Raw genomic sequence first — 12092 nt, 5'->3', positions numbered from 1 at the left:
TTTTATCATAAATGGGTGTTGAATTTTGTCACAAGCTTTTTCTGCATCTATTGAGATGATCATATGGTTTTTATTCTTCAATTTGTTAATATGGTGTATCACATTGATTGATTTGCATATATTGAAGAATCCTTGCATTCCTGGGGTAAATCCCACTTGATCATGGTGTTTGATCCTTTTAATGTGTTGTTGGATTCTGTTTGCTAGTATTTTGTTGAGGATTTTTGCATCTATATTCATCAGTGATATTGGTCTGTAATTTTCTTTTCTTGTAGTATCTTTGTCTGGTGTTGGTATCAGGGTGACGGTGGCCTCATAGAATGAGTTTGGAAGTGTTCCTTCCTCTGCAATTTTTTGGAAGAGTTTGAGAAGGTTGGGTGTTAGCTCTTCTCTAAATGTTTCATAGAATTCACCCGTGAAGACATCTGGTCCTGGACTTTTGTTTGTTGAAAGATTTTTAATCACAGTTTCAATTTCATTACTTGTGATTCGACTTTTCATATTTTCTATTTCTTCCTGGTTCAGTCTTGGAAGTTTATACCTTTCTAAGAATTTGTCCATTTCTTCCAGGTTGTCCATTTTATTGGCATAGAGTTGCTTGTAGTAGTCTCCTAGGATGCTTTGTATTTTTGCGATGTCCATTGTAACTTCTCCTTTTTCATTTCTAGTTTTTTTGTTTGTTTGTTTTTTTGTGGTACGTGGGCCTCACTGTTGTGGCCTCTCCCATTGTGGAGCACAGGCTCTGGATTTGCAGGCTCAGCGGCCATGGCTCACGGGCCCAGCCGCTCCGCGGCATGTGGGACCTTCCTGGACCAGGGCACGAACCCGTGTCCCCTGCATTGGCAGGCGGACTCTCAACCACTGCACCACCAGGGAAGCCCTCTGGTTTTATTGATTTGAGTCCTCTCCCTCTTTTTCTGATGAGTCTGGCTAATAGTTTATCAGTTTTGTTTAACTTCTCAAAGAACCAGCTTTTAGTTTTATTGATGTTTGCTATTGCTTTCTTTGTTTCTATTTCATTTATTTCTGCTCAGATCTTTATGATTTCTTTCCTTCTGCTAACTTTGGGTTTTGTTTGTTCTTCTTTCTCTAGTTCCTTTAGGTGTAAGTTTTGAGATATTTTGATTTTGAGATTTCAAAATTTGAGATTTTTCTTGTTTCTTGAGGTAGGCTTGTATTGCTATAAACTTCCCTCTTAGAACTGCTTTTGCTGCATCCCATAGGTTTTGGATTGCCGTGTTTTCATTGTCATTTGTCTCTAGGTATTTTTTGATTTCTTCTTTGATTTCTTCAGTGACCTCTTGGTTATTTAGTAACGTATTGTTTAGCCTCCATGTGTTTGTGTTTTTTACATTTTTTCCCATGTAGTTGATTTCTAATCTCATAGCATTGTGGTTGGAAAAGATGCTTGATATGATTTCAATATTCTTAAATTTACCGAAGCTTGATTTGTGACCCAAGATGTGATCTATCCTGGAGAATGTTTCTTGTGCACTTGAGAAGAAAGTGTAATCTGCTGTTTTTGGATAGAATGTCCTATAAATATCAATTAAATCTATCTGGTCTATTTTGTCATTTAAAGCTTGTGTTTCCTTATTAATTTTCTGTCTGGATGATCTGTCCATTGGTGTAAGTGAGGTGTTAAAGTCCCCCACTATTTTTGTGTTACTGTCGATTTCCTCTTTTATAGCTGTTAGCAGTTGCCTTATGTATTGAGGTGCTCCTATGTGTTGGGTGCATATATATTTATAATTGTTATGTCTTCTTCTTGGATTGATCCCTTGATCATCCAAGGTAGTGTCCTTCCTTGTCTCTTGTAACATTCTTTATTTTAAAGTCTGTTTTATCTGATATGAGTATTGCTACTCCAGCTTCCTTTGGATTTCCATTTGCATGGAATATATTTTTCCATCCCCTCACTTTCAGTCTGTATGTGTCCCTAGGTCTGAAGTGGGTCTCTTGTAGACAGCATATATATGGGTCTTGTTTTCGTATCCATTCAGCAAGCCTGTGTCTTATGGTTAGAGCATTTATTCCAGTCACGTTTAAGGTAATTATTGATATGTATGTTCCTATTACCGTTGTCTTAACTGTTATGGGTTTGTTTTTGTAGGTCCTTTACTTCTCTTGTGTTTCCCACTTAGAGAAGTTCCTTTAACATTTGTTGTAGAGCTGGTTTGGTTGGTGCTGAATTCTCTTAGCTTTTGCTTGTCTGTAAAGCTTTTGATTTCTCCATCGAATCTGAATGAGATCCTTGCTGGGTAGAGTAATCTTGGTTGTAGTTTCTTCCCTTTCATCACTTTAAGTATATCATGCCACTCCCTTCTGGCTTGTAGAGTTTCTGCTGAGAAATCAGCTGTTAACCTTATGGGAGTTCCCTTGTATGTTATTTGCCATTTTCCCCTCGTTGCTTCCAATAATTTTTCTTTGTCTTTAATTGTTGGCAATTTGATTACTATGTGTCTTGGTGTGTTTCTCCTTGGGTTTATCCTGCCTGGGACTCTGTGCTTCCTGGACTTGGGTGGCTATTTCCTTTCCCATGTTAGGGAAGTTTTTGACTATAATCTCTTCAAATATTTTCTCAGGTCCTTTCTCTCTCTCTTCTCCTGGGACCCCTATAATTCGAATGTTGTTGTGTTCAATGTTGTCCCAGAGGTCTCTTAGGCTGTCTTCATTCCTTTTTATTCTTTTTTCTTTATTCTGTTCCTTAGTAGTGAATTCCACCATTCTGTTTTTCAGGTCACTTATTCGTTCTTTTGCCTCAGTTATTCTGCTATTGACTCCTTGTAGTGTATTTTTCATTTCAGTTATTGTATTGTTGATCTCTGTTTGTTCTTTAATTCTTCTGGGTCTTTATGAAACATTTCTTGCTTCCTCTCAATCTTGCCTCCATTCTTTTTCCGAGGTCCTTATCATCTTCAGTATCATTTTTCTGAATTCTTTTTCTGGAAGGTTGCCTATCTCCACTTCATTCAGTTGTTTTTCTGGGGTTTTATCTTGTTCCTTCATCTGGTACATAGCCCTCTGACTTTTTATCCTGTCTGTCTTTCTGTGAATGTGGTTTTCCTTCCACAGGCTGCAGGATTGTAGTTCTTTTTGCTTCTGCTGTCTGTCCTCTGGTGGATGAGGCTATGTAGGAGGCTTGTGCAAGCTTCCTGATGGGAGGGATTGGTGATGGGTAGAGCTGGGTGTTGCTCTGGTGGGCAGAGCTCAGTAAAACTTTAGTATGCTTGTCTGCTGATGGATGGGGCTGGGTTCCCTCCCTGTTGGTTTGGCCTGAGACAAACCAGCACTGGAGCCTACTCAGCTCTTGGTGGAGCTAATGGTAGACTCTGGGAGGGCTCTCACCTAGGAGTACTTCCCAGAACTTCCGCTGCCAGTGTCCTTGTCCTCACGGTGAGACACAGCCACCCCCCACCTCTGCAGGATACCCTCCAACACTAGCAGGTAGGTCTGGTTCAGTCTCCTATGGGGTCACTGCTCCTTCCCCTGGGTGCTGATGCACACACTACTTTGTGTGTGCCCTCCAAGAGTGGAGACTCTGTTTCCCTCAGTCCTGTTGAAGTCCTGCAATCAAATTCCGCTGGCCTTCAAAGTCTGATTCTCTCGGAATTCCTCCTCCCGTTGCTAGACCCCCAGGTTGGGAAGCCTGACGTGGGGCTCAGAACCTTCACTCCATTGGGTGGACTTCTGTGGTAAAATTGTTCTCCAGTCTGTGAGTCACCCACCCAGCAGCTATGGGATTTGATTTTATTGTGATTGCGCCCCTCCTACTGTCTCATTGCAGTGTCTCCTTTGTTTTCGGATGTGGGGTATCTTTTTTGGTGAGTTCCAGTGTCTTCCTGTTGATGATTCCTCAGCAGTTAGCTGTGATTCTGGTGCTCTCGCAAGAGGGAGTGAGCACACGTCCTTCTACTCCGCCATCTTGAACCTATGCACGTCTTATTTGTATTGTTTTTATCCCTTTGAGCACCAAGTGATTATGAAGTGGCTTAACATCATAAATTAGTTCGGAGAAAGGTGTTAGATAAACCGCTTGGAATTTTCCGTGATGAACAAAACTTGTAGAAATCTAAACACAGTAAATATAGTTGTAAATTGATTTCCTAGGCACAAGTGTGTACACATAACAGCCTCAACAGCTTCTAAGCCACATGCAAATGAACAATTAGTTCCTATCCCCCTGTACAGTTTCCAGGAAGTGCCTCATTTACTAGGAGGCAAGTGAGGACGTGGATGGATCTGGGCCAGGTCTTTAAGCCATGTGATACAGAATGATGTCGTGGGAGTTGGGTAAGGGGACTACTTCTGCCACATTGGGAGGCAACTGCTTTGGCATGGCATTCATTCTCCATTTTCCTGAATCAGGTGCCCAAGTACAGCTGTGCCAACCAAATCCTACTACCTCTGCCTTTGCACAATATGATCATTTACTGTGAGCATAAAAAATGTAAAAGAAAAAGAGGCTACCAACAGGTTCTCTTGGCACCCCCTTGGTGTTATGTTCATCTGGATTCCAGTGTCAGGTGGAAGGTGTGATACAGTATTTACTTATGATGTAAAATAATAGCTTGGAGACCAAAAGAAAGACTGAAAAGAACATTTTAAGGTAAGAGAGGTTTTCATATATATATATATATATATATGTATATATGTGTATATATATATATATATATGAAAAAATATATACATATATTATTTTTAAAGAAAATCACTTGTTAACATTTATTTTTTATTTTTTTATTTTTTTTGCGGTACGCGGGCCTCTCACTGCTGTGGCCTCTCCCATTGCGGAGCACAGGCTCCGGACGTGCAGGCTCAGCGGCCATGGCTCACGGGCCTAGCTGCTCCGCGGCATGTGGGATCTTCCCAGACCAGGGCACAAACCCGTGTCCCCTGCATCAGCAGGCAGACTCTCAACCACTGCGCCACCAGGGAAGCCCACTTGTTAACATTTAAAAATCTCCCTCCATGTGACTTCAAGCTACCAGGACAGAGCCACTCCCCCACGCCGTCCCCCAACACACACACACACACACACACACACACACACACACACGCACACACACCCTTAATATTCTCCTCACCTCTTCTGCTGAAGAATTTAACCTTCATGACAATGTTACCCCAAAAAGTGGGTTCACCTCTTGGTAGGTGTCAAGCCAGTAGACACAGCCAAGCCAAACAATGGAAGAAGGAAGGATTTATTACTTGCAGCAAGTAAGGAGAACACCAGGGATCTTTCCCAAAGCAGAGTCTCCCCAAACAGCAACACTGGGGAAGCTTTAAGCTAGGTTACCTGAGTACTCATGAAGGGGCTTGAACAGAGGAGAATTCAGCATAGAATTGGGGCAAAGGTCGACAATGTCCAAGCTTTAGTCAGTTGATGTCAGGAGGATCAGAAAAGGTCGACATTCTCATCCCTCAGGTTCCAGTGGATCTGGTGGATGAGCCCTCCAGAGGGGTTTAAATTCTGTGAAACAGTTCCAGAAAGTGCTTCAGGCTAATCTTTACCATTGAAACAGAACTGGGAGTCTTTACAACTGACTTATTATCTTTGCTATTGTTACTCACCTTGCCTGGTAACAGTTGTTTGTTCCTTTGTTCCCTTAAGATCATTACTGCTGAGACCTGTTCAAGGGCAAGCATTGCAGCCAGGCTTAGATCACAAAATGGTTTAGGGCTAAATGGCTTCTCTAATGTCAAAAAGCTATATCTGGTTCTTTTCCTCCAGGGCCCCCCTACCCTACCTGCTTACAATGACAGGCTGCTTTGGGAACTTTCTCTTCTCCAGAACTGCCTGATCACACCACATCAATGATCGGAGCACCTCCAGTCTTGTTTTTGGTAGCATTTCCCCCGTGTCTGCTCACTGATCAAGGTCCACAGTTTATCATTGTTGACAGTGGGGCAGAAGCTCCGATTCCTCTTTTAAGTGGTGATGCCTCATTCCAACTTTCACAAAGTAACCTCGGTGATATTTGTCAAAGCTGATCCTGTGGTGATGGATGCCATCCGCGTTACCCAGGCCTCTGGGTGCTTCCGACGTTTGATGATGCAGCCATGGCATGACTGCGTGGCACGCGGCCCCTAAGTTTCTGGGTCTTCCTTAGTCAGCATGGCATGTCAGTGGCTGAGATGAAAGAGGGAGCCTTCTGTTTGTATTAACGATAGTAGGCAACCACTACTATCCTTAAAAGTTCTTAGAAGTGGCCACAGTTTCATTTTCTGCTTGGAAAGTTTTCTTTCTTTTTTCTTTTCTTTTCTTTTTTTTTTTTTTTTGGCCGCTGCAAGCTGCATGGCTTGCAGGTTCATAGTTCCCTGACCAGGGACTGAACCCATGCCCTCAGCAGTGAAAGCACAAAGTCCTAACCACCGGACCACCAGGGAATTCCCTGGAAACTTTCTTGAAATACTCTTTTTCTTTTTAAATTTTATACAAAATTTTATTGACATATAGTTGATTTACAATGTTGTGTTAATTTCAACTGTACAGCAAAGTGATTCAGTTATACATATATATATATATATATATATATATATATATATACACACATTCTTTTTCATATTCTTTTCCAGTATGGTTTATCACAGGATATTGAATATAGTTCCCTATGCTATATGGTAGGACTTTGTTGTTTATATCTTAAATTGTTTTTTAATTAATTAATTTTATTTATTTTTGGCTGTGTTGGGTCTTCTTTGCTGCGCGCAGGCTTTCTCTAGTTGTGGTGAGCGGGGGCTACTCTTCGTCGTGGTGCGTGGGCTTCTCATTGCGGTGGCTTCTCTTGTTGCAGAGCATGGGCTCTAGGCACGCGGGCTTCCGTAGTTGTGGCTCGCAGGGCTCTAGAGCGCAGGCTCAGTAGTTGGCCGCATGGGCTTCGTTGCTCTGTGGCATGTGGGATCTTCCTGGACCAGGGCTCGAACCTGTGTCCCCTGCATCGGCAGGCGGATTCTTAACCACTGCGCCACCAGGGAAGCCCCCCTCTTGAAATATTCTTAAGCAAAATTTCACCAAATGGGGGACTTCCCTGGTGTCCAGTGGTAACGACTCCATGCTCCCAATGCAGGGGGCCTGGGTTCGATCACCGGTGAGGGAATTGGATCCTGCATGCTGCAACTGAGACCCGGCGCAGCCAAATAAATAAATAAATAAAATTTTAAAAATCACCAAATGTAGTTTAGGTACCACTTTGTCACTTAATGGAAATAAATCACACACTGACCACTCTTACCTGATAAATAGGGAAATTTGTGACTCAGATTGTACTAACACATGGTAGGTGTCCCATAAATATTTTGTTGATGAGTGGATAAAGTTTATGGTTATTTTTGCAGCCAAATAAAAACTTTTTAAAAGATGATTTCATTGAATCAAACAACTGGTTATGAATACAGTGCATTCATATTTTCCCCTATGTTTGTAGTATTGATGTTTCCTATGCTGTAGTGCCAAGCGTAGGAATGTAGGCCCATTGGTACTCATGCATTGATGGTGGGTGTTATAGACTGAGTAATCCTGAAAGAAAATCAGACCATGGTGGTGAATAATTGTCAAAGGTGTTTTTTTTTTGTTTTTTTTTTAAATTTTCTTTATTTAATTTATTTATTTTTGGCTGCGTTGGCTCTTTGTTGTTGCGCGCGGGCTTTCTCTAATTGCGGTGAGTGGGGGCTACTCTTCCTTGCGGTGGTTGGGCTTCTCATTGCGGTGGCCTCTCTTGTTGCGGAGCACAGGCTCTAGGCATGTGGGCTTCAGTAGCTGTGGCTCGCGGGCTCTAGAGGGCAGGCTCAGTAGTTGTGGCACACGGGCCCAGTTGCTCCGCGGCATGTGGGATCTTCCCGGACCAGGGCTCAAACCCATGTCCCCTGCATTAGCAGGCGGATTCTTAACCACTGTGCCACCAGGGAAGCCCAAAGGTGTTTTCTTATTATTTTTTTAATTAAAAAAAAATTTTATTGAAATATAGTTGATTTACAATGTAGTATTAGTTTCCAGTTTATTCTTTTTTTTCTTTTAACATCTTCATTGGAGTATAATTGCTTTACAATGGTGTGTTAGTTTCTGCTTTATAACAAAGTGAATCAGCTATACGTATACATATATCCCCATATCTCCTCCCTCTTGCGTCTCCCTCCCACCTTCCCTATCCCACCGCTCTAGGTGGTCCCAAAGCACCGAGCTGATCTCCCTGTGCTATGCGGCTGCTTCCCACTAGCTATCGGTTTTACATTTGGTAGTGTATATATGTCCATACCACTCTCTCACTTCGTCCCAGCTTACCCTTCCACCTCCCCATTTCCTCAAGTCCATTCTCTATGTCTGCGTCTTTATTCCTGTCCTGCCCCTAGGTTCTTCAGAACCATTTTTTAAAGGTGTTTTATTATTAAATTATGGCATCTGAGAAGCTATGAGGTCTTAACCTACTTTACACCTTCCTGGTATAGAACTAAGGCATGATGAGCCAACTGTGTGCATTTTTTCCCAACTCCTTGTTCAGTGACCAGCATTTTGGTAGCTTGAATTTTGACATATTGGGAATATTTATAGCATGGAAATTGGCCTGTGTTACAAATCAGGTTCCCTCTAGAGCTGTTTGTTAAGCATTTACCAGCACATCTGTGCTCGCTCTCCTCCCCCAGTCATTCTTCTAATTGCTTTGTTCCTTGCCTGCTGTTAGAGCACAGAGGAGGCAGGAAAGCAGAGTCAGACACATAGATGGAATGTAGATTCCCTCCATCTGATAGCACTGGGACCTGGAACAAGTTATATAACCTCTCCAATACCCCGTTTCCTCCTTAATAAAGTGGGGTTGGTAATAGGCCCACCTCAGGGTTGAGAGGATGAAATGAAATGATGTATGGTGAGCACCTAGCAGTGGCTGGTGCATGGTAAGTGTTCAAAAAGTAGTGTCTACTGCCAGTACTGATAGTCATTCATTCAACAAATGCATATGGAAAGGCTGTTTGCAAAGCACTTTTGATTCTGCCTGTATGGGTTTTTTTGTGTGTTTGTTTTTGTTTTTGACCTCGCTGTGTGGCTTGTGGGATCTTTGTTTTGTTCCCTGACCAGGGATCTAATCCAGGCTCATGGCAGTGAAAGCATGGAGTCCTAACCACTGGACTGCCAGGGAATTCCCAGATTCTGCCTGTATGGTTTTAAATGTAAAGATAAGCAAGAATAAAATATCACTCTGAAATTCTGAGCTTTCGAATCGATGTTCGATGTCATGTGGACTGCATACCTGGGCCCTTGAAATATGTCCTGATTTGCTCTCCCTGGACAGATCATTCCCAAGTATGGGCATCTTCTCGTCTCCTGTTAGAGCACCTTTGTCCCCCCACCTACCTACCCCCCTCAATAGCCTCGTCACTTCTCCACAACCAGCAATCTTCCTGGCACGTGGCAGATTCCTCACAGACCTGTGCCAACAAGTACTCTTGCATGAGTCATCGGGTAGCTGCTTTTTTATACCCTAAGGTCAAGAATAGAAGGCTTCCTTTCCCTGTGAGAATTTTCTGGCAAAAGTGCTGCCCAGGGCCTCCCTGGTGGCGCAGTGGTTGCTGCTGATGGCGCCTGCTGATGCAGGGGACACGGGTTCGTGCCCTGGTCCGGGAAGATCCCACATGCCGTGGAGCGGCTGGGCCCGTGAGCCATGGCCGCTGTGCCTGCGCGTCTGGAGCCTGTGCCCCGCAACGGGAGAGGCCACAGCAGTGAGAGGCCTGCGTACCGCAAAAAAAAAAAAAAAAAAAAAAAAAAAAAAAAAAAAAAAGTGCTGCCCAAGGGCACACATGAGCTGTTTCCACCAGCTGTTTCCATCACTGGTTCTCATCCCCTCCTCGCCCATTCAGGACGATGTTGTGCTCAGAAGGGCATCCCAAACGTCGGGCAGCCTTCACCTCAACATCCCTTTAGTGAGAAAGAAGATTATTTGTAGGAAAAATGGTAATGTTAAATTCTAAACCCTTCAGATTCTTACAGGTACAAGTGACACTGAGATTGAAGTAATTGGGACTAGAGGAATTTGTGGGAAGGGCGAACATTAACCTCTTCATACTCTTCAAATATTAAGTGTTCACAAAGCTTAAAGACTCCTGTTTCCTGCACACACAGGCTTCCTGTGGAATTTTTCAAACACTTTGAAGTGCATCTTTTCAACTTGATCCATTTTTCAGTACTTAAATTTCAGAGCTGTTTTAAAACGTGGAAACACTCAAGACAAGTACGAGTTCTTTCATGTTGGGAGTGCCTTTGCCATCAGTTTGAAACTGTGCTTTATGCAAGCAGCTTGAGAGTATAAAAATGTAAACCTTGGCATTAATGAATAGAAGCTAGCACATGTCAAATGCTACATTCCAGCTCATTGAATTAATTAATTGATAGACTGCATCTGAAATATGTCTCATAGAAGCTATTTTTTTGTTAAAATAATTTATCACCATGAGTAATACCCTTGATACCCTATTTCCATAAAGTACTGACAGGCATCAATAATATTTATTGCTCAGCCTTCTATCATATTTTCAGCAGTGTAAATTCTTATGCATAAATCATATTGTTAAAAATTAAAATGATGTGTTTATGTATATTTAATATTCAAATAGTAGACTTTTCAAACGTGATTTTAGACCAGGTTTTTTTTTTTTTTCCCCCAAAAATAGTCTCACTCAATTCCTCATCAAGAATGAACACACACTTCAGATTTTTCAGGTGGGATCATCTGAAAAACACCACCACCATTCACTTTAAATATTTCCTCACATAGTGTTGTCAGTTATACTTCAAAACAAACAAACATACAAACAAACTCATAGGAAAAGAGACCAGACTTGTGGTTCTCAGAGGCCAGGGGTGAGGAAGAGGGGGATTGGATGATGGTGGTCAAATAGCACAAACTTCCAGTTAGAATATAAATAAGTACTAGGGAGGTAATGTACAACATGGGTACTATAATTAACACTGCTGTATGTTATATATGAACGTTGTTAAGAAAGTAAATCCTAAGAGTTCTCAGCATAACAAAAAAAGTTCTCAAAAAAATTTATATCTATATGAGATGATGGATGTTCACGAAACTTACTGTGGTGATCATTTCATGATGTCTCTAAGTCAGATCATTATGCTGTACACCTTAAACTTATACAGTGCTGTTTGTTAATTATATATCAGTAAAACTGGGGAAAAAAATAAAAAATAGTTTTTAATTTTTCAGAGCCCAACTTGAAAATACTTTAGAACAAAATCAGGTCAAATCTTTGGAATTCTAAGTGGCCGAACACCCAGAGGGGATACAATATAATACCTGCCAATTATATGCCTGAACTGAATTCCTTTTTACTAATTTGGACATGTCTTCTCTTTCTCAGTGATACAGGAACAACACCTCCAGAGAGTGGTATTTTTGGATTTATGATAAACTTCTCTGCATTTCTTAGTAAGTACACAATAATTATTATAAATAAATTAAAAATTACCAATCTCATGTGAAGTAAAATGTTACAGTTTATGTATCATTTTTTATTGATTGGTCTTTGATCTTTGTTATTGTTTTCTTTGTTTCTATTTCATTTATTTTTGCTCTGATCTTTATGATTTCTTTCCTTCTACTAACTTTGGGTTTTGTTTGCTCTTCTTTCTCTAGCTCCTTTAGGTGTAAGTTTAGATTGTTTATTTGAGATTTTTCTTGTTTCTTGAGGTAGGCTTGTATTGCTATAAACTTCCCTCTTAGAACTGCTTTTGCTGCATCCCATAGGTTTTGGATCATTGTGTTTTCATTGTAATTTGTCTCTAGGTATTTTTTGATTTCCTCTTTGATTTCTTCAGTGATCTCTTGGTTATTTAGTAACGTATTGTTTAGCCTCCATGTGTTTGTGTTTTTTACATTTTTTTCCCTGTAGTTGATTTCTAATCTCATAGCGTTGTGGTCGGAAAAGGTGCTTGATATGATATCAATTTTCTTAAATTTACGGAGGCTTGATTTGTGACCCAAGATGTGATCTATCCTGGAGAATGTTCCTTGCGCACTTGAGAAGAAAGTGTAATCTGCTGTTTTTGGATAGAATGTCCCATAAATATCATTTAAATCTATCTGGTC

The 12092-nt window shown here is 41.3% G+C and overlaps 1 protein-coding gene across 2 annotated transcripts in view; it reads left to right on the top strand.

Moving 5' to 3' along the window:
- DRAM1 (DNA damage regulated autophagy modulator 1) overlaps positions 1–12092 on the top strand; it is a 90543-nt gene that overhangs the window by 12289 nt on the left and 66162 nt on the right. For both annotated transcript variants that reach the window (XM_019918286.3, XM_019918285.3), the window contains exon 2: positions 11365–11432. In XM_019918286.3, the coding sequence (XP_019773845.1) occupies positions 11365–11432 (68 nt within the window). The remainder of the gene's footprint in view (positions 1–11364; positions 11433–12092) is intronic.

The sequence above is a fragment of the Tursiops truncatus genome, chromosome 11, assembly GCF_011762595.2.
Source record: "Tursiops truncatus isolate mTurTru1 chromosome 11, mTurTru1.mat.Y, whole genome shotgun sequence".
Classification (NCBI taxonomy): Eukaryota; Metazoa; Chordata; class Mammalia; order Artiodactyla; family Delphinidae; genus Tursiops; species Tursiops truncatus.
This window is presented reverse-complemented; position numbering and strand designations above follow the sequence as displayed.